Below are 24,734 nucleotides of genomic sequence, written 5' to 3'. Positions count from 1 at the left end.
GTGGCAGGAAACCGAGTATCTGATTATTTCTCTGCCTCGTTACTAGCCAGTTTCAGAGCAACTTAGCTTCATGAACCTAGGAGATACTGAGAAACTTTTGTGTGCCAGATGTTGTGATGGTGGCTGCAGAGGATAAAAGCTGAGGAAGACCCACCCTGGGCCTTTAGCTGTTCATAATCTGGAAGGGCGAGGACAAATGAGTAGGAGAGAATGTGACTAACACCATGAGGGGAAGGTGTCAAAATGGTGCTGCAAGTTCCCGTTGTGGCGCAGTGGTTAACAAATCTGACTAGGAACAATGAGGTTGTGGGTTCGATCCTTGGCCTCGCTCAGTGGGTTAAGGATCCGGCGTTGCCTTGAGCTGTGGTGTAGGTCGCAGACATGGCTTGGATCCCACATTGCTGTGTCTCTGGTGTAGGCCGGTGGCTACCGCTCCAATTGGAGCCCTAGCCTGGGAACCTCCATATGCCCCAGGAGCGGCCCTAGAAAAGGCAAAAAGACCAAAAAAAAAAAAAAAAAAAAAGGTGCTGTAGAGAATCCAAGCAGGGAAGGATTTCCTGGGCCACCAATTCCTATATCAGTCCCAGGATGGAGGGGCCAGAAACTGGAGACTTCTGGGGCTGTGCAGAGGCAAGATGTGACGAGGTCATGGTGGATAGTGCATTTTCTCTTCCCGCCTTAGGTCTATTTGTAGTCCAAATACTGAAGTGAGGGTTGCTTCTTAAAACATTGTCTCATTGGGAGTTCCCGTTGTGGCACAGTGGTTAACGAATCTGACTAGGAACCATGAGGTTTCGGGTTCGATCCCTGGCCTCGCTCAGTGGGTTAACGATCTGGTGTTGCCGAGAGCTGTGGTGTAGGTCGCAGATGTGGCTAGGATCTGGCATTGCTGTAGCCGTGGTGTAGGCTGGCAGCTACAGCTCTGATTGGACCCCTAGCCTGGGAACCTCCATATGCCATGGGAGTGGCCCTAGCAAAGGCAAAAAACCCCCCAAAAACAAAAAAACATTGTCTCATTGATTAAGTAAAAAGGTTGCAGTTTATAGATGATGCTGCTATTAAAATCTATGTTGGTTAATAATCTTGCAAAACTTGTCATTGATAGAGTATCAGTTCTACGGTATCCAAAAGCTAAAAAAAATATTTATGGATAATTTCACATAAAAAACGCTCAGCTGTTTAATTCGTCTAGAGAATTCTTTCGTTTTAAAGAATCTGGCCACAAAGTATAGCAGGAAATGTGAGAAAAAAAACCACCTTTCAAATGCTTTAGCAGTTGTGAAATTCTTGAACAAACAATGGTTTATTTTTTGAGTAGCACCTGTAGACATAGGACTGGGCTAAGCATTGTGGGGAGACCTGGAGGCATTGTTACCCCCTGAAACTTATCAATCTGCATGTTTAGGAACTACAAATTTAATAACAGTAGTGCAAAAATTACATAGCAGTAGAAGAGACCTCAGGCTTCACGTATGTGCCCAATGGTATAAAACATTAGTTTTCAGGGCACCTTGAGAGTTTACAGCGGGCTGGTGGGCTTCGGAAACATTGGGACTTAAGTTGGGCTTTGAAATGACAACAGCTAACGCTTTGCCAGCACTTACCACATCAGGCATCATAAGAGGTGCTTGTATGTATGATAGCAACAAAGCTGTTAGGTAACAGAAAACTGGCTGTAGTGGCATTATCAAGTGGAGGCTTATTTTTCCTCACATATAAGAAGTCCAGGAGTAGGGAATTCCTGTTGTGGCTCAGCGGTTAAGGAGCCCAACTAGTGTCCACGAGGATGCGGGTTTGATGCCTGGCCTCGCTCAGTGGGGTAAGGATCTGGCATTGCTGTGAGCTGAGGTGTAGGTCAAAGACACGGCTGGGATCCTGTGTGGCTGTGGTGTAGGCTGGCAGCTGTAGCTCTGATTTGACCCCTAGCTTGAGAACCTCCATATGCTGCAAGAGCGGCCCTTAAAAGCGAAAAAAAAAAAAAAAAAAAGAACAGGAGTAGGCAGGCTGGGCTGAAACGGGTGCTTGAGAAATCGTCCTGGTTCCAGGTCCTTGTAACTTCTGCCCCACCAAGCTCTGGGGTTGGTTATCCCCAGGGTTCAGCAGGGCTGATCCACTCCAGGCTCTGTACTGGAGCCCTGCAGAAAGATACGGGAAACAACCAGTGCTAAGAAATGAAAGAAAAAAATCTCCCTAGGGTTGGTCCCCACCTGACTTCAGACTTTCCCTTCATCGCGCTGGTTAGAAACATGCCATAGAGACACCCCAGGGGCAGAATCAGCTGAGCAATGGATGCTCTTTTGGTTTTTATTTGTTAATCTGAGCACAGAGCAGCCTGTGCACTTCTGAGCTGTGTCCTGAAGGAGGAGGAGGGACCTGGGTGTCGGATCAGCAGCCCGTGGTGCCTCCACAGCTGGTGCTGCCGTTATTCTCATTTTATAAAGGAGAAAACCTCGGTATTGAGCGTGAGGTCACACTTGTCCAAGGCCACGTAGTTAATAAGTAGAAAAACTGGACCCAAACACAGGCAATCTGATTCCAGAGGCTGAATTTTTAACCCTGTACTAGGATTTGAACTGAGAGGGGAGGGAAAGGGACTCTGGGGCGGGGGGATGGTGTTGACAGAGTGTGGAGAGCCATGTGCAGCTGAGGCCGCATGGCTGGGCAGGGGAGCCACACCCAGGAGTCATGGCCAGCAAGGTGGGAGGGGTGGTTTGACTTCAGCTCATCTGCCTCCTTCGGCCTTCAGGGTCACGGGCCTTGTCAGTCCTGAGATTGAAATAATGATGATATACTTAGGCAAGTGTTGGTAACAAATGAAAACCTTGTCCAGAAGGCAAAATCCAGGTCAGCGAATAAGACCAGGGTCCGAACAGTGAGAGAACGCCAGATGTGAGCAGTGCCAGAACCCACAGTCTGTGCAAACCCAAAGTTGAAGCTGGGACACCCTGAGAAGGCACAGCTAAGGTTCGGTCCAGGAACATTCTGAAGGTTCAGATGTCTCCAGTGGTCTTAAAGGAGCTGGAGGCTGAGGTCTGCATCTGCTGGTTTGGGGTCAGAGAGTTGAACTGGAATCTTGGCATATTGCATCATACCAAAGGCTTGATTGATTTTATAGCAATACCTGTCCATTCCTGCACCTTTGCAACATTGTTGGCACATTACTCAGCACTAGCTTTCAGCCTCTATAGTTAAACACTTCATGTTCAAGAGGATGTGATGACCTTAGACTGTCAGAGGACCAAAGCCCCAGAGAGGAGAATGTTTTCTATTTGAACTTGAGTTTCTTCTTTTTTGTTTAGAGCCACAGGTGTGGCATATGGAGGTTCCCAGGCTAGGGATCAAATTGGAACTGCAGCTGCCAGCCTACACCACAGCCACAGCACCACCAGATCTGAGCCCCATCTTCGACGTACACCACAGCCTATGGTAATGCATGATCCTTAACCTACAGAGCGAGGCCAGGGATTGAACCTGTGTCCTCATGGGTACTAGTCGGGTTTGTTTTCGCTGAGCCACAATGGGAGCTCCCACGACGTTCAAATATTAGCTTCACCTGTGTTAGCTTCCGGGATAATTGGAGTGGGAACACAAAGACAAAGGTGAAGTTCAGAGGAGGGTGCTATGTAAAACGGTAACCTCATCAGCTTTAGGTTATGTGCTTTTCTGTGCAGATCCTGAGTGCAGGGCTTGCACCGGGAGACTTTAGGTTTGTGTATGGAAACTTTACTTTCATTGTGGGGGACTCCCTGCGAGAACGTGTCACTTTGCGGAGGGGTGAGCTTTTCAGACTCGAAGTGTTTAAGAAGAGGCTAGAGGACTCTTGAGAAGTTTTAGAATTGTTCTGTGTATGGAGTGTGAGCCTGGAGTTTGAGGATTTCAAATCTACACTTTCATAACCATATAGCGTGCTCATCCGAAATCAATCTGAGTTTTAGGCTCCAAGTAGTAATCTGAGAGCATTCCTGTCCTGAGTCATGTGGCAACCAAACAGCAGGAGGGCTTTACAGAGCCTTCTTCCTTCTAGTCCAAGATTCTTTCTCTAATCGAAAAACCTAGCAGTTAAGGTTTTGTGGAAAATGGTTATTCTCCAGCAACCAAGAGAATGGAATTCAACTTTAGATGCTCTGCATTTATTTAAATGTACCAAGTCTCAGCATGTGTGTGTCTAGCCTTAAAAAAAAAAAATATATATATATATATATACACACATATGTACATCCACACACATTTGTGAAGAACAGTAAATTCATGTTTATTGTAGCAGCTAAGCTCTTGAACACTGGGACTTCTGAGTTCTGAATCCCAGCTCCCCTGCTTTGTAGATCTGAATCTGGGGCAAGCTACTTCACATCCATTTTGCCTCACTTTTCTCATTTCTAAAGCTAGGGTACTAGGCTGTTGGGAGGAGTAAATGAGTTATGACCTAGAAAAGACTTAGGCACATAATAAATGATAGCCATCATTATTGTAGACTTTTTTTAGAAAAAAAGCACATAAGCACAAGAAGAACTGAGACTCACACTGAAGGAGAACTGCTGTTTTTCAGAGTCTGTGTTCCCAGTCTTTCATGTGCTTGTCTTCTGTGTTTTCCCTCTCTGGTTCCAGTGTTTAGGGTTCTGCTGCATGTGGGTCTTCCGCTCTTTGTGCTTCTTATAAAGAGCAGACTAGATGCTTTAATGGTTAGATAACCCTGCACAAATCTATATTCAGGGTTAAGCTATGCACTGGAGGATGAAAACTTGCTTTAATAGTTATTATGGAGTCCTTTTTCAAAAAGAACAAATGTTTCACCATTTTTCTTTTTTCTTTTTTTTAGGGCCACCCCCACGGCATATGGAGGTTACCAGGCTAGCGGTCAAATCAGAGCTGCAGCTGCTGGCCTACACCATAGCCACAGCAACACCAGATCTTTAACCCACTGATCAGGGCCAGGGATCGAACCTGCATCCTTATGGATACTAGTAGGGTTCATTACTGCTGAGCCGCAACGGGAACTCTATCTTTTTTCTATTAATCCTCAAATCGAGAAAACTGTATGTCCTATTCTTGGCTGCTTTGTTTGAGATTTGTATATTTGAGTTGCATAAACACAGAAGACCCTAGAACTGAAACAGATGCCTTATTTATACAACTTGTATTTCATTTCAAAAGGGAAGATGAGTATTTCACCAGCTCTAATTGTGAATTACCGATGAATTGCCAGTAGTGTTTCAGGTAGCTGACCTGTCCATTTTTCCACCTTGGCCTCCTCACCTTCCTCTACCAGGTAGAGGAGTCAGGTGGGCCTCTGCTCACTTGTTTGTCACTGAGGGAGGTGATCTCTCCTTTTCCTGATGGTTTGTGATATTAGGCTCCTGGGGTAAAGAATGAGTAAAGATATTGCCCTACAAATGAGAAAGCTGGAATAGAGGGTGATAAAGTCCCAGTTTCCAGGGAGAACTAGGAGTGGTGTGTCTCGTTTACTTTCTGTCCTCCAGAAGGAATGTCCTCTACCCAGTTTCTTCACTTTGTCCCATGGTGATTCCCATAGGTTCAGGGACCACCTGTCTCATTGGTAATAAATGTCATCCCATGCATGATAAGTAATGTGTGATGAGGACAATACAACTTATATTCTCCACAGTTCAAAGCCCCAAGTTTCATCATCTGACCCCCTTCTCCTCTCCAGGTCTCATTTCCTCAGGCTCCTGACTTTGCTGCAGTGCTGGCTATCTGGGAATGGCCTCTTCTCACTCAGATAACCACTTGTGTTATCCCAGGGCTTACTGGAGATAAGGGAGAGTTTCTTGTGAGGACTTATGGCACAGAGGAAGTTATCGTTGTGCCCCTCAAGCTAAACCATATGGATGATTGTTTACCTGCCTACAAAAGCAGCTGCTTCTACAAGCACCTGCTTTACAAAATTTTTTTTTGGAGTTTCTACTGTGGTGCAGTGGGTTAATTTGAATGCAGAAGCTCAGGTTGCTGTGGAGGTTCAGGTTCGATCCCCAGCCTGGTGAGCAGTGGGTTAAAGGATCGATGTTGCCTTGGCTGCAGCATAGGTTGCAGCTGCAGCTTGGATTCAGTCCCTGGCCCAGGAACTAACATATACCAAGGATGTGGCCACTAAAAAAAATTCTTTTTAGAATGACATGACTGCTTGTACCATCACAAGAGACTTAATAATGGGGCAATAAAAGAGAATTTAGAGTTAAATATGAGTTCTGGCTTTAATAATTAATCGCTAGGATGGCCCCATGCTACCAGCATTACATTGAGATGAAGTTGTAGCAAAACCTAGTCTGAGAATCGCCAAAAAGAAATTGGGGTGTCATGCTTCTAGCTGGTGTTTTAAGCATGTAAGAAAAGTAAAATTGCTTCTACACTTAGCCTTATATATTGGTCATGAACCAGAACCTGGAACTTATGTAAGTTGATACATAAAATAGCAAAGAAAAACATACAGAGAAAGCCTACTTTCCTTAATATACAAATAATATTTGTAATAAATTTAAAAAGATTAATGGTAAAATAGCCCAATGATGTGAACTGGCATTTCACAGAAAGCAGAGTACAAATGGTCAATGCTATGGGCTGATTGTGTTCTCCCAAACTTGGAAGTTGAAGTCCTAAGCCTAATTCCTCAGAACGTGACTGTATTTGGAGATGGGGTCTTGAAAGATGAGGTCTTCAAGGGTCTTGAAGGTCATTTTAAGGTAAAATGATGTGATATGGGTGATTCTAATGCACTATGGTGCCCTCATAAGAGGAGATTAGGACACAGTCACACACACAGGGAGACCATATAAAGACACAGGGAGGAAATGATCATTTACAAGCCAAGGAGAGAGGCTTCACATGGAACAAACCCTACTGACACCTTGATCTTGGACTTCTAGCCTCCAGAACTGGGAGGAAATAAATTGCTGTGGTTTAAGCTGCCCAATGTGTGGTACTTTGTGACAGCAGCCCTAGTGAACTAACACAATCATTAAGCTTACAAATAATGAGATAAACTCAATTTAAGCATTAATTTGATGGTGGAAAAAAGAACTGCCTTGTACTTTTAGGTGGGAGTATACTTTTAGTATACTAGAAGGGCAATTTGGTAATAACATTTAGAATTTGAAACATGCATTCCCTTTAACCAACAATTTTATTTCAAGCAGAAATTATATGTCAGAAATATAGTTTAAGACCATATTTCCTTTTTAGAAAAAGTTCCATTATTTTTAATGAGCATTATACAAAGCTACCTGGCCTGAAATTTTTACACTTTGTTGCTCTTTCAGAAAACTCATAATATTTAAGATTCTATCAGAAAACTTAAGATTTGAGAAATCATCAGTACAAGTCCTGGAAGACTTTTTGGTAATATATAAAGTGCAAATTAAAACCACCAGAAAATTAATGTAGGTTGTCTTGAAATATCTATTTAGGAGTTTCTGTTGTGGCCCAGTGGATTAAGAACCTGACTAGTATCCATGAAGATGTGGGTTTGATCCCTGGCCTTGCTCAGTGGGTTGAGGATTTGGCGTTGCCGCAGCTTCGGCGGTCATAGATGTGGCTTGAATCTGGTGTGGCTGTGGCTGTGGTGTAGGCTGGCAGCTGCAGCTCTGATTTGACCCCTAGCCTGGGAACCTCCATATGCTGTAGGTATGGCCGTAAAAAAATTAAAAAGAAAAAAAGAAATGTCCATTTAAGTGAGATGGGGAAGAGTGATTCTGGAGAAAATGTTTCAACTATATAATCCAGCCCCTTTGCAAACTGGAAAGTATGATCGACCCACAACACAAAGCTCTCTTAAGTTTTAAGGAAAATGGGCATGAAAGGTTTTTAGCAGTGAGTCTAAGGCGTTATTAGTTTTGAGAAGGAATTCATCAGACAGACCTATGTTTTCCTTGTCTAGGGTATGTGAGGAAACGAATACTTGAGCTTCATTGGAAATAAGAATTACTCTTGCGCTTCTTTGGCATAAAAATTACTTTGGGCTTTTATTTCAGAGAAACTGCAGACTCAGGAGAAGCTCTGAAAACTGAGTAGAATTCACCCTTTCGTAAAGGACACTTACATTTATAAGGGAAATCTCCACCTATAAGGGTACCTCCCTTTTTGTAACAAGAAGAGAGGGTGACCCAACCTTTAGAAACTTATCAATGGAGAAGGCTAGGACCTAAATTTGCATAACAACCTAACTCTTTTTTGCTGTGTTTTCCTCAGTAGCCTCCCATAACTGGCTCCCACGCCTCCCCGCACCTTCTTTTGCCATGTGGTATTTAAGGAGGTGGCTTGGGCCATTTCTGGGGGGTGATTCTTGTGTTACGGGGGATGGGGGGTGTGGTTTCCAGCCAAGAACGTAGAAGGGAGAGGGAAAATTGTTTTGCCTCCCCCACAAAAATTTCAACTGAGTAAATTTTACAGATGTTATTGGCTTTATTCAATGACTTATTGCACATCATTCTAATCTAGAGATAGAAAGGAACTCCAAGGAGCTGTACAAGATGAAAGAGTTTTATAAGCAGAAGGGAGCAAGAATGAGGAAGTTATGTAGGAAACAAAAAAAGTGGATTGGTTTTGGAGGCTATTTGATGCCCTCATGCTGCTTGCATGTTGATGCCAAGGCCATGTCCTATGAGGCACTGCAGGCACCGGCTCTGGTTTAGACCAGGCTTTTTTTCTTTTTCAAATTAATAACATCCTCTTTCAAACAAAAATTCTTCTGATGTCTGTTATTCTCTGAATGTGCTCAGTCCCTCATGAAATTTGGCACTTTGTAGAGTTTCCCCCTTAATTGCATTTATGTTTGATATGTCGAACAGTTTTCAGATCCGTGAACTTGTGAGCTTGAAGAAGAGCTCCCTTCAAAGCATATTTCACTTTCACGAATCTCAAAGGATTGCATTAGCCCTTATCTAATCCAAGCTGCTGATCTATGCCTTCCTCTAGCCATTGTTCTTATTTTGCTCGTTTGCTTTGAAAACTTCTTGCTTTTTCCTGGACACCCTCTGCATACTCAGTGGCTTAACTTTCATATAGATGCTCAAGCAATATTATATTGGATGCAATGCATAAGATGAGATCTTGGGCACCTTCTTGTACATGAGAGGGGAAGCAAGAATATTTAGGTCACCAAGCACCATTTCCCCAATATTGGAAGAGTCTTCATTTCCCTTTGCATGTAAAACAGCACCTAACGATCAAGCTAAGGGCGTTATTTATTTATTTATTTTTTTGTCTTTTTGCCATTTCTTGGGCCGCTCCAGAGGCATGTGGAGGTTCCCAGGCTAGGGGTCGAATTGGAGCTGTAGCTGTTGGCCAGAGCCACAGCAATGCAGGATCTGAGCTGTGTCTGCAACCTACACCACAGCTCACGGCAACACCAGATCTTCAACCCACTGAGTGAGGCCAGGGATCGAACTCGCAACTTCATGGTTCCTAGTCGGATTCGTTAACCACTGAGCCACGATGGGAACTCCATAAGGGGGTTAATATTTTATATAGGTCCTCCATATAGTAATAACATGCACTTTTTAATAATTCATGATATTGCTGTTTTATAATTGTGAATATTTTGATGCCATATACTAGCCGCTCTAGCTAATAAACTGGTCTGTAAAATCACAATTCACAGCCCTTCTCTCTCTTGTCATGGACCCACAGATTCTTGGGGCCCTATTCTCCATGGAAATCACCCATGACCCATAAGAAGTTGAAAATTTTTTATTAAAAACATGGATTAAATATATGTTTAAACATAATGGAGAAAAAATGATGATGTGTGGAAGAAGGAGACGATACGAAAAAAAATGTAGGTGCTTGACTCCAGGGTTGGAAGTTGTGAGAGATGAGATCATTAGGATAAAGTTCAACGTGCTAGGATACAGTCAGTAATCTTAATGTTCATTGTATGGTGGTGCCTGGAACAACCTCTCAGATTTTAATCATCCCTAAAAATGGAAGCCAGAGAACGTTCTAGATAGTGCTGTGGTCAGATTTGCTGAGTGCTTTGGAGGTAGAGCGTAAAACCTAAGATAAAGTGCTATGTTGTGCCTAGAATAAGAACCTAATTCATGTTTAGTTTCGTTTGATTTAATGTAATTTGTTTTAGCACCCAGTGAAGGTTTGTTTGAAAATTCTGCTTTCTTAAGAATGCTGACTGGATCTGGACTGCCCCACACAAAAGAGGCTATTAGGAATGGATTCCTTTTAAACCTCACAAGCTCCCCATCTTCTCCTTTTGTCAGCTTAGGGTTTTAGAGGCACAGGGACCTGGACACACACAATCCTGGGCACTTCGTCTTGGAGCTAGCTACACACTTGGAGGGAATTCTTTGACACAGGAGGCAGCGGCTAAGCCTCAGGTAAAGGAAGGAGCTGATGGCCCAATACTTGATTTTCTGTTACAGATGGACCCAATGTGACTGTATAAATTTGTCAGGAAAATGAACCATAGGATCATCTGCTTTATACAATTCCCACCCCCCCACAAGATTCTTTTAAAAAGCAAGCTATGTATAGGTGTATTTTTTTTTCCTGGGGAAAAACTAAACATTTCACTGGATTCTCAAAGGGATCTGGGACCTCAAAAGGTTAAGATCAACTGCTTAGTGTGAGGAAATAGAATTTGGCTTTCAAATGCCAGGCTTCTACTTCGACAGTATGTTTCTTTATAGCATAGATAACCATCTGAGCCTCTTTGTACTTCCTGCATCTTGTACAATAGAACCCAGCTTGCAGCAATCAATAGGAGTTTGTTTGCACAAAAATGCATCCATAGTGAAAGCAAGGCTTACTTGAAAACCATCACCATCCAGGGCTGATATCATTTGACATTGCTCCTGCCCTTACGCATCACAGAGGGGGTATGTGTGTGCTCATTTGTAGCCATTGGTGGAAAGACTTTATCCACTTCTGAAAGAGAAGGAATTTTCAATTTTAGTTTTACATTTTGGAATTTCTATACCCGTTTCCTGTCTAGCCACTATCACAGCTAACTTGTATTTGTGTGGTATTTAAATTTGTAAAGTGTTTTTTTTTTTTTTTTTAATACTTAAAAAATTTCTGTCAGATCCATAAATCTTCCAGGGAGCAGGACTTCTGTGATGAGAAGAATGAGGCCTGGTTTCCCTCCCTATTTCCTTATTCATTTCCTCAAATGAAAAAGAAAGGAGCAGAGATACTGTGAGATTCCACAGAGATTCAGGTTTTAAACACTGCAAAATAATCCTAGCAGATCTGTACCAATAGGAGACAGGAAAGATTTGAAAGAGCAGATGACTTTTCTGACAAAGCTCACAGTTTGGGTTAGGCTAGCACCTGGCCACTACAAACAGAAGAAAAAAATTTTTTTTTCTTTTTTTAAAGCGGCAGCTTAACTTGCTGGCTCAGCAAATGTTTTTCCCTATTATAGTTTGGAAAAGAGCATGACTTGGAGGCCTTCTTTACCCTTAGCCCTTCCTCCCGCCCCAGACTGTACCATTAAATCCTAGACACTGGGGTGACTGAAAAGGATAGGGAATAAAATTGTAATTGCCAAAAAACTTTCTCCCCATTTTATGCCTGGCAGTGCTTACTACTTTTTTAAAAAGTTGATTATAAGAATCATTTCAGGGGTTTGCTCTGCTTGCAAGGTCACCGCCTGAGCGGGCACTGAACTTTGGATTATGACTGAAGAGTGAGGTAAACAACAGGACTATAAATATCCAAGTTTCTGGCTGTGGCTTTGTGGAGCTGCCGAGCTGAGCAAAGAGAAAGGAAGCAAGCTAGTCGGAAGGGGTCGTGTAAGTAGGAACTTTGTGTTTTTCATGATTGATTCCTTGAGAGTTTGGTAAATAACTTGATTTTTGAGTCTGATAAAATGTTTCTGTCCTTAGAATAGATTTAAAAAAAAAAAAGATAGGTAAAGAAAATAAAAGTAATACTGAAGAAAGAACAAAAGAGTCTAAACTCCGGCAGTGGGCACATTGACAATTCTTGCTAATTTTTGCCCTGCCTTCTGCACAGCTAAGGATGAAGATGGGGGCAATGGAGGCTGGAGAAATCGAACACTTTTACTTTGCAAAAAGTTGTGCTGTCTTACGGGCAATATTGTATGTTCACGCTTACGTATCTCCCACGAAAGGCAGAGTGAGAGCTTTAAGGGGAAAAATAGCCCATGGGTTTGAAGAGCAAGGACTGAAATATGGCCATTCCACAGTGCTGTAGAAACGTCCAGGGTATTGTGAGCAGTTTCGCATTAAAGAACAGCAGCAAAAGGGGAGGGCAGGTTTGGTTCACTGTGTGGAAATGATCACCCTGGAAAGAGTTAAACCTGTGTCAGAATCAGGTGGTCTGTGATTAAATGTGAGGTGGTTTTCAGGTGAGTGAGGTGGGACCCTCAGATGGGAGTCTGAAATTCAGGGGAAGAGGGTGGAAAAAGATTGTGCATACTTTGCCTTCTGATGGGGTATTTTAAACAAATGTAAGTCTGTATGTGGCCAACAAATCTAGGTTTTGTGATTGAAAGTGGTGAGATTAATGAAATTCACAACTACATTTTAATTGTTATTGCACTGCCTTCCAGGAAATCTAATTTTCTTATTTATTGTCACTATTTTATACAGCTGCCTGACAGCTGTAATCAATCAGAAGTTTATTATGTAAAAAATGAGCTCATGAAAACAAAGCCGAACAGCCTATTGATTCAGTGACAGGAAAATCTGAATATAATCCACTATCCTCTGCCAATGGCTTTAGTTATTTTTCATTAAAAAACAAAATGAGAAATACGTGATAGAACCTTTTCATTTATATTCACTATTCAGCCATTCGGAATGGTATACTGTATGGCAAAGTGACGGTGCCAAGTGTATTCCAGAAAGCAGAGACAATCTAGCCATTCTAGTAAGAAACAAAACATCTTGAATAATTTTGACATTCTCTTTGTCATCTTAGGGCAAAAATCCTGGCTCCTAGAGCTATTAAAAGTTGACCTGTCTAAAAACCATAGCTAAGAGGTCTTGTTTTGGAATTAGCAGAACCGGTTTGAATCCAGTTTCTCCTGTGATTCAGTACTTGTGCGGACTTGGGCAAGATGCCTAAGCTCTCTCTCTTAGCTGTAATTTTCTCAATTGCAAAGGGGATAATTGTCACATAGATGCAAAGACTGACTGACATGATATTAAAAAGTGCTTAGTGCCATCAGCATGTCGTTCTATAAATGCTTAACAAATGGTAGCTTATAATAAGGATAATTATGTCCTCAGTATAAGAACTATGCTAAAGAAATTGCCTAGAGTTAGTCCAAACATGGCCTGTCCTTTTTTAAATACTAGAATTTTAAAGATATTAGAAGAGTTTGGATGGCCTTAATAAATCATTTAATTTATCCTCTCTTAAATTCCCCCCTCCCTCTTTATTTCTCTCCCTCTGGTTATGCTTTTATCAAGATACTCTATATAGCTAGGGGTTTTGTGGTGTCAAATAATGTGAAATGTAATCAGGTTTTAAAAAGTTTAACTATATCTACTAGTGCATTAGAGCCCAAATCAATCTGATTTTAGCCTTTCTATTTCCTCTTAATTCTGGGCTCAGTCTAAGTAACTTATTAACTGCCTATCCTCCCTCCACTGTTCTGTACCCTCCCCGCAAAAAAACCACTTCTACTTTTTTTAAATATCCCAGATCTGTGCCTGAAGATGTGCCAACTTCTCAGATCTGGAATTTTGTTCTTATCTCTCCACACAGACTGTCATATCAAAATGAGCCTGATTAACTGATTAACTTGGTAGATCTCAAATAAAAATTAAATGTTTGCATAAAATGTGGGGATTTTTCTTTTTCTGCTCGTCTCTGCTGAAAGTATTCTTCTTTTCCCTACCGCCTGTCTATGGTTCCCTTGCTTTATTTGTACCTTTCTGCAGAGAGTGCTGGCCCTTATTTTGGGAATATTTCTCATCAGGTAGTTAACTTTAAGAGGGGTCATCTTTTTACCCAAGAAAATGCTATCTAGTCTCAGGAACTTCCTGAAAGTAGTGGTAGCCAGTAAGTAGGCAGTGTAGATTTCAGTGAGTCTTAAATGGTACAGGGGCCCGTGACTTGTAATACTTCTTTCTGGTCAGTCATTTTTCCATTGGTCCATCTTTGTCTTGGATGTGATAGCAACATTTTGACAGGCATGACTTCTGAATCTCTTCATGTTAGCAGGCTGCCCTTACTCTACCTCCTTTCTTCCTGGGTTTCCGTGCTGACTTTTCATTTCTGTACACAATCTCCTATTTACCCTTTCCTTTCTTAGATTAGAAGAACAGAAAGAAGAGAATAGAAAGACGCAGTTAGAACTTGGTGTGTTTCAAATAAAAAATGTTTGCAGAATGCTTGGTTGTAGAGGCTACATTCTCAAAATTTTCCTAAACATGTATCTTCTCTTAGAGACATCCTTGGCTGCCTGTTCAGGCAGACCTCTGAAACATGCCTGCTAAAGTATCTTGCTAGGCCAGATAGTTAAGAGGTGTTCTGACAGCTTTCTTGCCTCTGGCTGACCTTTTCCCCTTTACAGGGAGATTTGATGCTAAGAGGCCCAACATAATGAACCCAACAACATAGAGATAGAAACCACTGGCTAGCTATTTGTAGAAAGTAGAATTATAGAAGTTTCTAGTTTTGACTGTGATGTCATCCATGAAAATACAGAAGGGTTTTCTCTTTTCCAGGACGACCCCAGCAATGTGGAGAGGCCTGGGGCTGGCCCTGGCTCTCTGTCTCCTCTCTTGGGGAGGAACAGAGAGCCAGGGGAAAAGCTCCTTCTGTGAGCAACCTCCAGGCTGGAGCATAAAGGACCAAGACCCCATGCTGAACTCCTATGGTTCAGTGACTGTGGTTGCTCTTCTTCAGGCCAGCTGATACCTGTGTATTCTGCAGGCATCCAGGTAAGGCAGTTTTCTTGTGGCCTAGGATTTCTTAAAGGGATAGTTATTAAACATATGCATACATAAAATAAAATAAAAGTGAAAAAAGATATTTATTAAGTCACTTTTTAAAGAAAACTATATATGTTTCCATGAAACATTAGAAGAAAGAAGATTAGAAGGATGTTTACAGTGGTTTTCTTGGGGCTATGGAAATTTCTTCTCCTTTTTGTGGTACCTGTATTTTATAATACCCTACTAAATATATATTATTTGTGTAATGAAACAATTCTAAAATGTACTCTTGCAAATGGACTCATTATTCAATAGGAAGCAGAGAGACATGAGCTTTGCCAGAGTAGATTGGATGCTAGATTTGACACCAAAAGACTTGAATCATTTAACAAATTTATAAATAAATATTTGTTAGGTTATTTGCCAAATATTTATTGGGTACAATTCTCTGTAATTGTGAGCTGGATTAAAAATATATATACTTCATAGGATTAATTTGAGGACTAAATGAGATAATGTCTGTGCAAGCACTTGGCATATGGTTTTAACTGGGTCTAAGTGCTCAAAAAAATAATTAGAAAACCAGTGGTCTTTAAAAACAGTTATTTAGTCTTTTAAAACAATATAAAGAAGAGGTATGACTAGGTAAAAAAGTAACAAAAGCATTTCATGTTAAAAAAAATACAGAGTTAGGAGAAAGGGAGAAATCACTAAGAAAATGAGATTATTCCTTTTTTGTATTTTTTCCAAATATTTTAGATTGGAAGACCTGCGAGTAAAACTGGAGAAAGAAGGATATTCTAACATCTCCTACATTGTTGTTAATCATCAAGGAATTGCTTCTCAATTAAAATATGTGTATCTTAAAAGTAAGGTTTCAGAGCATATTCCTGTTTATCAACAAGAAGAAAACCAAACAGATGTCTGGACTCTCTTAAATGGAAATAAAGATGACTTCCTCATATATGACAGGTGTGTACATACATGCATGCACACCTCCAGATTAAAGGACGCCTGCTTCGTATTTAATAACAAGTGATTTAAATAAAACATCTGCTTTTGTTTTATTACCAAATACTCAGTTTCAAAGTGAGCCCATTAAAATGTTAGGTTTTAAGATTTTTGAAATGACTTCTTTCATACAAAAGAATTCACCATTCCGGTAGGGAAATAAAGAAAATTGACTATATCTTTTTTCCCCTGAAAATTAGTATTCTGATTAAACTAAAAAAGAAGGATCAATTTTATATCACATACAATTATAACAAAAATTTTGCAGATGAATACTTTGCTGACTACTTGTTTATCTTATCTAATTACTAAATTTTAAGGTTATACCTGCATTTTTGAACTATAAAGAAAGTTAATCATTTAGGTATAATCTGCATGAATCTGCTTTTGAATCTGTGAATCAATTTGATTTTGCTGTGATTTGATTTTGAATCACTTTGCCGTGACTGAATTTGAATCAAGTACAATAAAACATTTATATTTTGAAGGAACATCAGTGCATACATTATTTGATATCACCAACATTTTTGGTTGATGCTAACTTTTTGTTTTGGCTCTGCCTAGGCCTAAGCCCTACTTAGCCTTACTCTAAATATTTTTAATATGAAACACCATTCTTATCGGGCTGCAAACTTTTAATTTATTCTGTTGCAAAGTATAACCCTTTGATATTCATATAAAATTGTATATACAAGATAAACTGTGGGCAAGAAGGACATTTCAGCTCCACTATATCTGAAAATGCCAAGTGTTATGATTTTGTTTCTTTCGTTGTAAAAATTTTTGTTGCATCAGATTTTTTTTTTTTTAATCAGTGGGCTACTGGCCAAGACTTGATTGAGGATCTTTTTATTATGCTATGATTTCTTATTGTGTGAAATTTGTGCTGCCCTAACAGTTATGAAAGGAGCATGTGATTTGTGGAGCCCAATTTATGATAAGTCAGTGGTTTGAGCGTTGATAGAATTTATAAGTCAAAATTGTATTTGACCAAGTCATAATAATTATACTACACAGTTTTTACATTCTTTATTGTGACATATCTATTTCACATTTCAAAAATGCTTGTGTTAAGACTCACAATAGTTTTGTCAGGACCTGACCAGGTATATAGTGCCAGGAAACTTAAGACCCCATTCAAGGAAATTTACTGAAGGTATGAAAGGGTCTTAGTTATTATAAGCCTGTTAAACCTATAATCCCTGTCTCAGATAGTATATAAGTAGAATTATGATAGAACCAAATGTTGTCATGACATTGTATTATTATTATTATTATTTTAGATGCGGCCTCCTTGTATATCATCTTGGTTTGCCTTATTCCTTCTTAACTTTCCCATATGTAGAAGAAGCCATTAAGACTGTTTACTGTGAAAATAAATGTGGAAACTGCTCTCTCAAGGTATTTTTCTTAATTATTTTGGCTGGGAGTAAAGAGGAAATCTTTTAAGAGCTATCTAAGTTAGTGCTTCATGACTAGTTAGCTAACCAGTGTTTCTCTTGGTGTACTAAAAGCTACCCAAGATAAGAGTAGTTTTGTTATTGTTATTCGTAATTACTGATAACAGTAATTTTTATAACAACACATACTTCCTGTTATGTAACATGTACTTTAAAACATCTTTTCAAGATCCATATTGTTGCATTTATCTAGAATGAGTTTAGAAAACAAAAATCAATGTAGATTACATATCTCAGTTACCACCAAATGATGTTGCATGAGTGTGAGGACTTAAAGAATTCAGCTGATGTAGGAGTTCCCATCATGGCTCAGTGGTTAAAGAACCTGACTAGTATCCATGAGGAGGCAGGTGCGATCCCTGGCCTTGCTCAGTGGGTTAAGGATCCAGCATTGCTGTGAGCTGTGGTGTAGGTTGAAGACACAGCTCGGATCCCATGTTGCTGTGGCTGTGGTATGGGCAGGCAGCTGTAGCTCTGATTAGACCCCCTAGCCTGGGAACCTCCATATGCTGTGGGTGGGGCCCTAAAAAGACAAAGACAAAAAAAAAAGGAATTCAGCCAATGTAAACTACATTATTGTAACATTCTGAATGTGTTCAAACAAGAGCATGGCGACAGCAAAGTTTATCCATGGCATTATCTGAAATGGAATCTACTACTTAATTTACCAAGAGTGTAAACTATGAGCTTTTCTGTGAAGCCCTTACACAATGCAGTTGGAATTGCTGCCTTAATTTCACATGAAATAACTTTTTTACTCATTAATTTTTGTCATTTCTTTCCTACTAACCATAAGAATATTTATTTATTATGAAAAACTATATTACATATTGTTTATAGAAAAGATACTTAAGGAATTGATCTTAGCTTACATTAAGTAGATTTGTTTCTTCCTCATATTGAGAAGGAAAATAATTCCAAACAATGTTTCCTTGATAGAACAAGTTGGCAAAATATGAACTCAGGTTTAAAAATAATTTTAAAGTTTGTTTGTGAGCTGTACTTCCTTTAGATTTTTCCCAGCTCTAAGAAAAGCCATTCAGTTTTTAATGAATCACTTAATTAAGAAGCTCAATGGGTTAGTTACTCTAATTATGTCATTTTTCACATTTTAATTTCATAATAATCCTACGAGGGTTATTTTACTGCTTTCACAGGTGAGGAGATGGAGGTAATGGAGATAAAGGACTAATTCAATAGTTAATTATGAGCTAGATAATTCAATATCAGGCTCATACGATGTGCTTAATGAATGTTAACTATATTGATTCCTCATATTTTGGAAGTCTTTCAGTATTCTGCATTTTTTCAAATGCTTAATAGTTGTAAATATACCTAGTTATATTGAAACAGGCAGAAACAATGCTATAAACAGTATTAATAGTAAGATGCATGCCAACCTTAAATATACTAAAATGTGAAAAAAATACATTGTAGAATCAGTGAAATATAGTAATTGGGTTTTTGGAACTAATCAGAATACTACTATAGTTATTTATCTTTGTTTAATCTATGAACATTTAGAAGATTACATAGTATAAACACATAGCAAATTTTTTATTTTTAATTAAACACTATTAGGTTCTCAAAGGTAATTTAGAAACAACCAAATACCAAACCATGTCACTTAGTGAGTCTTTGGTCAAGTTGATTTTGTAACTTTATTTCGTTGGAAGTTTAATATTGCATTGCCCTATCTATGAGCTTTGAGTCTATGACCTGTAGGCACAGAAAACAGTAAAGATTTTCAGCAAATCAAAGAACTAGATTTATGCATCATGGAATATTAAGCTCAAGCAAAAATGGGCAGTAACTTGCTGCTTTCAGCTAACAGCATTATAGTAGAAACACATTACTAAAGCTTTGGTGAAGTTCAAAAAATTTCCTAGCAAAGCTGAGGTAAAGGAATTCTCCTTGCAGCTCAACTGTAATCATCCTGACTAGTATCCATGAGGACACGGGTTTGATCCCTGGCCCCACTCAGTGGGTTAAGGATCCAGTCTTGCCGTAAGCTGTGGTGTACGTCGCAGACATGACTCAGATCTTGTGTGGCTGTGGCTGTGGCACACGCTGGCAGCTGTAGCTCTGATTCAACCCCTAACCTGGGAACTTCCATATACCACTGATGTGGCCCTAAAAAGAAAAAGAAAAAAGGCCGAGATATAAAAAAACTATTGATTTTGAACAATTTGTTGGCAGTTTTTAATTATCAGGGAGGAATTTGTTTGTTTCAGAATGGAATATTAGATTAGATGCATTAGTGACATAGGTGTGAAAGGTTCCAGCAGGTAAACTGATTTTAGGATTTGATAGTTGTTTGACTTTATTGTAATCAGTTTAAGTTATTTTAACCTGTTTATTTAGTTTTGTTTCTGCAGACATAAATACAGTGGTTGGCTTTTCTTTTAAGCCTTATGTATCTCTCAAATTCTTCCTCCGAATTCTTAAAAATTTGGGAAATGATCTTGATAAAAAAAGGAAAATTTGAATTCTGCTGCTTATTTAACTAGTATAGAAGCTTAGGTGAACTGTTAAAATTGTAATTGTATGACATCCTTTTTTATCTATTTTCAAAACACTAATATTGACTCATTTGTCAGATGCTTGAGGAGTCTGGTTAAATGCAAATTTTGCACATGAAGCACTATATAATTAGATATGGATGGGGGCCAAATTTTAATAAAATATCTATGTGTTGAGATTGACATCTAATTTTTTTTTTCATTAATATGATGCTAGGAAAAACAAAGCCAGTTAAATCCCAAGTAACTAGTTTGAATTTCATGTTAATTCTACAAATCTTTTTTATGCAGTCTTGATAAATCTGTTGATTTGTTAAGTGGTTTTTAAATTTATTCCAGACCCTGAAAGATGAAGACTTTTGTAAAAACGTATATTTGGCTACTGAGGAAAAAACAACTGAGGCTCCACAGCCTCATCACCATCATGATCACCATCGCCATCACCATCACCATCACCATCACGGGCATCAGCATCTTGGGAACGGTCATCTTTCAGAGCATCCGAAACCAGAAGCGCCAGACGCTCCTGAGCAGCCCCCTCCTTCAGGTCTTCATCACCATCATGGGCACAAGGGTCACCAAAGACAGGGTCACTCTGAGAACTGAGATATGCCAGCAGGAAGTGAAAGTTTACAACTTTCTCTTCCACAGAAAAAGCTCTGACGAAGGGGATGCATAAGTCAGTTACTCTGCAAATTTCCCAAAAATTCAGAGTCAGCTCTGAGAAGTTGATGCTGACACTGTCGACATCTGATATTTGAAAAAACAGAGTCTGCAGTCACCTGACAGTGTGGAGAAAACCTCCCTTCTTTATGTAGCTGACAGGGCCTTCTGGCAGAGGAGAACGTCATTGAATCTTGACAGTGACGTTTGCCTCCAGCTGCCTGACAGGCAAGTCAGCAGCTCAACCCCGCAGAAGCTAGCACCAAATGAAGTTGAAAAAATAAGGCAGGAAGGTGAAAATGACCTTCAAATTAAATATTTTAAATTGGATATACTCCCCAAGTCAGTCTAGACCATTATATTTCCAGCATTTTTATAAGCCACCTAATTAATAGTGATCCAAAATTACTATTGGAATTGGAATTGGATTTGTGCAAACATGGAGAAATCTACTATATTGGCTTCCACATTTTAAAATTTAAGTCAAAGAAATTTTGACCCAAACCATATTTTTATTACAGGGCAACCGAAAGGTGACTGCAGCATTTGGTTAATGTGTTTTTCTTTTTCTTTCTCCAGCATTCTACTTGCATTAATGAGAACAGAAACGTAAACTATGACCTAGGGGTTTCTGTTGGATAGTTGGCAATTTAGAATGGAGGAAGAACAACAAAGACATGTTTTCCATTTTTTTTCTTTACTTATTTCTCAAAACAATATTACCTTTGTCTTCTTAATCTTATGTTTTTAACAGATCAAACCTTTAAAGAAAAGTGAATTCTATCTTTTCAGATCCAGAAATACTTACACATGAATATTTTGCTATGATTATATTTTAAATATCCATTTATACTTTTTTATATCTAAGACTCATACCTTGATTTTTACTATCACATCAGAATGAAGCCTTATATCTTGTTTTCTTTATCTAGTATTGTATCATACTCTTTAAAATTTGAGATTGCCAGTTGTGGAAGATAGGAAGAGATAAAAGAATGTTGTTTATCTCTTGATGGCTTAGAAAGTATTTCCATAGTCAATGATGGTTCATTAGGTAAACTAAGTCCTATAAACCTGAACTCTTTCATGGTTAATACTATTAAGCAAGAATGCAGTACACAATTGGCAAAAGTATGGCTATGTTTAAACTCAATAAAACAGTTTAAAGTTGTCTTTTTGTTGTCATTGTTGTTATTACTTAGGTAGTATGTTATTTGTCAACAGAAATGAATTTTCAACTGCTTTTAAAGAAATTAAATAGCAACTAATAAATTTACTTCTATATTCAAAACCGTCTACGCTTAAAGTGAGAATCTTTGCCAATGAGTTTAAGTTGAGAATCTTTGCTGACAGAGAGGCGTTGCTCTAAGTCATGAATGGTATTACGAAGAATTGCAATCTCCTTGTTTTTTTCTTCTTGAAGATGTTGAAGCTTCTAAATGGAGCAGAAAAATTTTGTTATTGAAATTCAGAAATAATAAGATTAAGAAAATGAAACAACAAAACAACAGCAAAAGCTTACTTCTGGTTTAAGGAGAAGTAGGTATTAAAAAAGATACCATATTTTGAAAGATCTATACTCTTATTTTTGTGGGATTTAATGGGGATAAAATAAGGGTATGAAAACATGCATTAACATAGTTTTAGTTTGTTCCTTTCTCCCTACATAGCTTGAAATTAAAAACCATAAATAAGGAAGAGTTGAACAAGAAGAAATCTGCTGAGTGCTTAAATAACTCCAAAATAGTAAGTCAGCTGTAGTTCAAATATGAAATTCTTTAGATAGTCCAAAGAGTTAGAGGACTTCTCTAATGTTTTAATTTACTACTAAGATTTCTAGTTTAAATTATAAGTGACTTTTAAAGATTATTACAAATGTAACATCTTTCTGATTGTGTGATATATTTTAAGGAAAACTTAAGTATATTGTTAGTAAATACTAGATAACTTTTGTGGAAGCAGACTAAAATAATTTATTTTTTAAAGCAACAGCCATGGAAGAAAAACTCACATACCCTTCTGTAGATACTGTGTGGCAGAACAGTAGAATCTGGATATGGTTTTGCTTTAGTTTGAACTCTTGCTAGCTTGGCATCAAACTGAACCAAATTTAAAAAGAAAGTTATTGAGAACATTCTATTTAAAGAATTAGAAACAACTGTTTCTGTAAATACAAATATCTATTATATCCATGGACATGTAATCTGTAATTCTATTCACTGTATGATAGAAGATAGAAAAGTCTCTAAGAAAGAACAAAGAATATTCAAACAGTACTCAAACAAGATTAAACCTGGCTGTATTTTTAAAGTACTTGGTGGGAGCAGTTTCTCTTGTGCACATTGGGTTAAGGATCTAGCATTGTCATTGCAGTGGTTTGGGTGACTGTTGTGGCATGGGTTCAATCCCTGGCCTGGGAACTTCCATATGCTATGGGTGTGGCAAAAAAACCAAAAAAAAAAAAAAAAAACCAAAAAAACAAACCAAAACAACAACAAAAAAACTCCAACAACAACCTGGTAAGCTTTTTAAAAGAACCAAAAATGTAGACACTACCTTAGAGATAATGGGGTGGGGTCAGCATTATCTTTTTCTGAAGACATCAGCTAATTCTATAATGCAGGGTTAAGAACCTAGTTAACTTAAAGATAGGTAAAAATATTTTCATGTTACAATGAATATACTAAAGAAAATGTGCAGTCAACAGTCATGGGAGAAAAACATATATACCCTTTTGTAGAAACTTTGAGGCTAAATAGTAAAACTTGGATATGATTTTATTGATCTAGTTTGAACTCTTTAAAGTTTATTTTGTCTAATATGAGTATTGCTACTCCAATTTTCTTTTGATTTCCATTTGCCTGGAAAACCCTTTTCCATCCTCTCTCAGTCTGTATGTGTTCCTAGAATTGAAGTAAGTCTCTTGTAAACAGCATGTAGATACATCTTGTTTTTGTATCCTTTCAGCTAGTCTATGTTTTTTAGTTGTGGCATTTAATCCATTTACATTTAAGGTAATTATCAATATATATGTACTTATTGCCTTTATATTGTTTCAGATTTATTTTTATTAGTCTTTTTTTCCCCCTTCCTCTTTTGCATTCTTCTCTTGTGGTTTGATGATATCTTCAGTGTTATCTTTGGATTGCTTTTTTTGTGTGTGTGTGTGTACCATAGATTTTTGGTTTGCAGTTACAAAAACCATGAGGTTTTGACATAGCTGCCAAGACACACACACACACACAATTGTTTTAAGTTGCTAGTCTATTAATTTCAAATGCCTTTCCAATATCTTGGCAATCATACTCTCCTCTTCTCATTGCCTGTTTTGATATCACATTTGTGTGTGAATGATTCTACTTTTAGTATATGTTTGCCCTTACTGTGAGTCTTCTCATTTGTAATTTTCTTATTTCTAGTTGTGGCCTTTTATTTTCCACCTAGAGAAGTTCCTTTAGCATTTTTTGTAAAGCTGGTTTGGTGGTACTGAATTCTCTTAGCTTTTCCTTGTCTGTAAAGCTTTTGATTTCTCTGTCAAATCTGAACAAGAGCCTTGCTGGGTAGAGTATGTTTGGTTGTATGCTTTTCCCTTTCATCATTTAAAATATATCGTGCCACTACCTTCTGGCCTGCAGAGTTTCAGCTGAGAAATCAGCTGGTAAACTTAATGGGGATTCCTTTGTATGTTGTTTGTTGCTTTTTCCTAGTTGCTTTTAATATTTTTTCTTTGTCTTTAATTTTTGTCAGTTTGATTAATATGTGTCTTGGTGTGTTTCTTCTTGGGTTTATCCTATATCCCTGTACTTGAGTGAGTATTTCCTTTCTCTCACCCCTCAACACCCTTCAATAGTTTTCAGCTATTACCTCTTCAAGTATTTTTCTCTGATCCTTTCTCTCTCTCTTCTCCTTCTGGGACCTCTATACTGTGAATGTTGGTGTATTTAATATTGTCCCAGATTTCTCTTAGACTTTCCTCATTTCTTTTCATTCTTTTTTCTTTATTCTGTTCTGCATCAGTGATTTCCACCAGTCTGTCTTTCATCTCACTTATTCATTCTTCTGCCTCATATATTCCACCACTGATTCCTTCTAGCATATTTTTCATTTCAGCTATTGTGTTATTTATCTCTGTGTGTCCTTTAAATCTTCTATTTCTTTGTTAAATATTTCTTGCGATTTCTCAACCTTTGCCTCCTTTT

At 38.5% G+C, this 24,734-nt stretch overlaps 2 protein-coding genes and 1 pseudogene across 3 annotated transcripts in view; 2 read left to right on the top strand and 1 right to left on the bottom strand.

Annotated features, from left to right (window-relative positions):
• Positions 1-21,708, top strand: part of LOC110257241 (uncharacterized) — a 128,028-nt pseudogene extending 106,320 nt beyond the window's left edge. Inside the window, exons 4-9 of the transcript XR_014831229.1 lie at positions 10,224-10,340; positions 11,590-11,759; positions 14,670-14,885; positions 15,639-15,851; positions 17,174-17,291; positions 20,212-21,708. The product of XR_014831229.1 is annotated as an uncharacterized LOC110257241, transcript variant X1 (transcript). The remainder of the gene's footprint in view (positions 1-10,223; positions 10,341-11,589; positions 11,760-14,669; positions 14,886-15,638; positions 15,852-17,173; positions 17,292-20,211) is intronic.
• On the top strand, positions 11,712-21,708 carry SELENOP (selenoprotein P). Its single transcript, NM_001134823.1, is given in 5 exon segments — positions 11,712-11,759; positions 14,670-14,885; positions 15,639-15,851; positions 17,174-17,291; positions 20,212-21,708. Coding segments are annotated over 4 exon segments (1,173 nt in total). The 5' UTR covers positions 11,712-11,759; positions 14,670-14,682; the 3' UTR covers positions 20,851-21,708.
• Positions 21,709-21,820: 112 nt separating this feature from the next.
• The window catches only part of CCDC152 (coiled-coil domain containing 152), a 66,860-nt gene continuing 63,946 nt past the window's right edge, over positions 21,821-24,734 (bottom strand). Inside the window, exons 8-9 of the mRNA XM_021076773.2 lie at positions 22,551-22,634; positions 21,821-21,970 (exon numbers count right to left, since the gene is read on the bottom strand). Coding sequence (XP_020932432.2) covers positions 21,821-21,970; positions 22,551-22,634 — 234 coding nt within the window. The remainder of the gene's footprint in view (positions 21,971-22,550; positions 22,635-24,734) is intronic.

The sequence above is a fragment of the Sus scrofa genome, chromosome 16 (genome assembly GCF_054392235.1).
Source record: "Sus scrofa isolate SSC_HxYL_T2T_F1_AM1 chromosome 16, Sscrofa_HxYL_maternal_Yorkshire_Landrace_v2.0, whole genome shotgun sequence".
Lineage (NCBI taxonomy): Eukaryota > Metazoa > Chordata > Mammalia > Artiodactyla > Suidae > Sus > Sus scrofa.
This window is presented reverse-complemented; position numbering and strand designations above follow the sequence as displayed.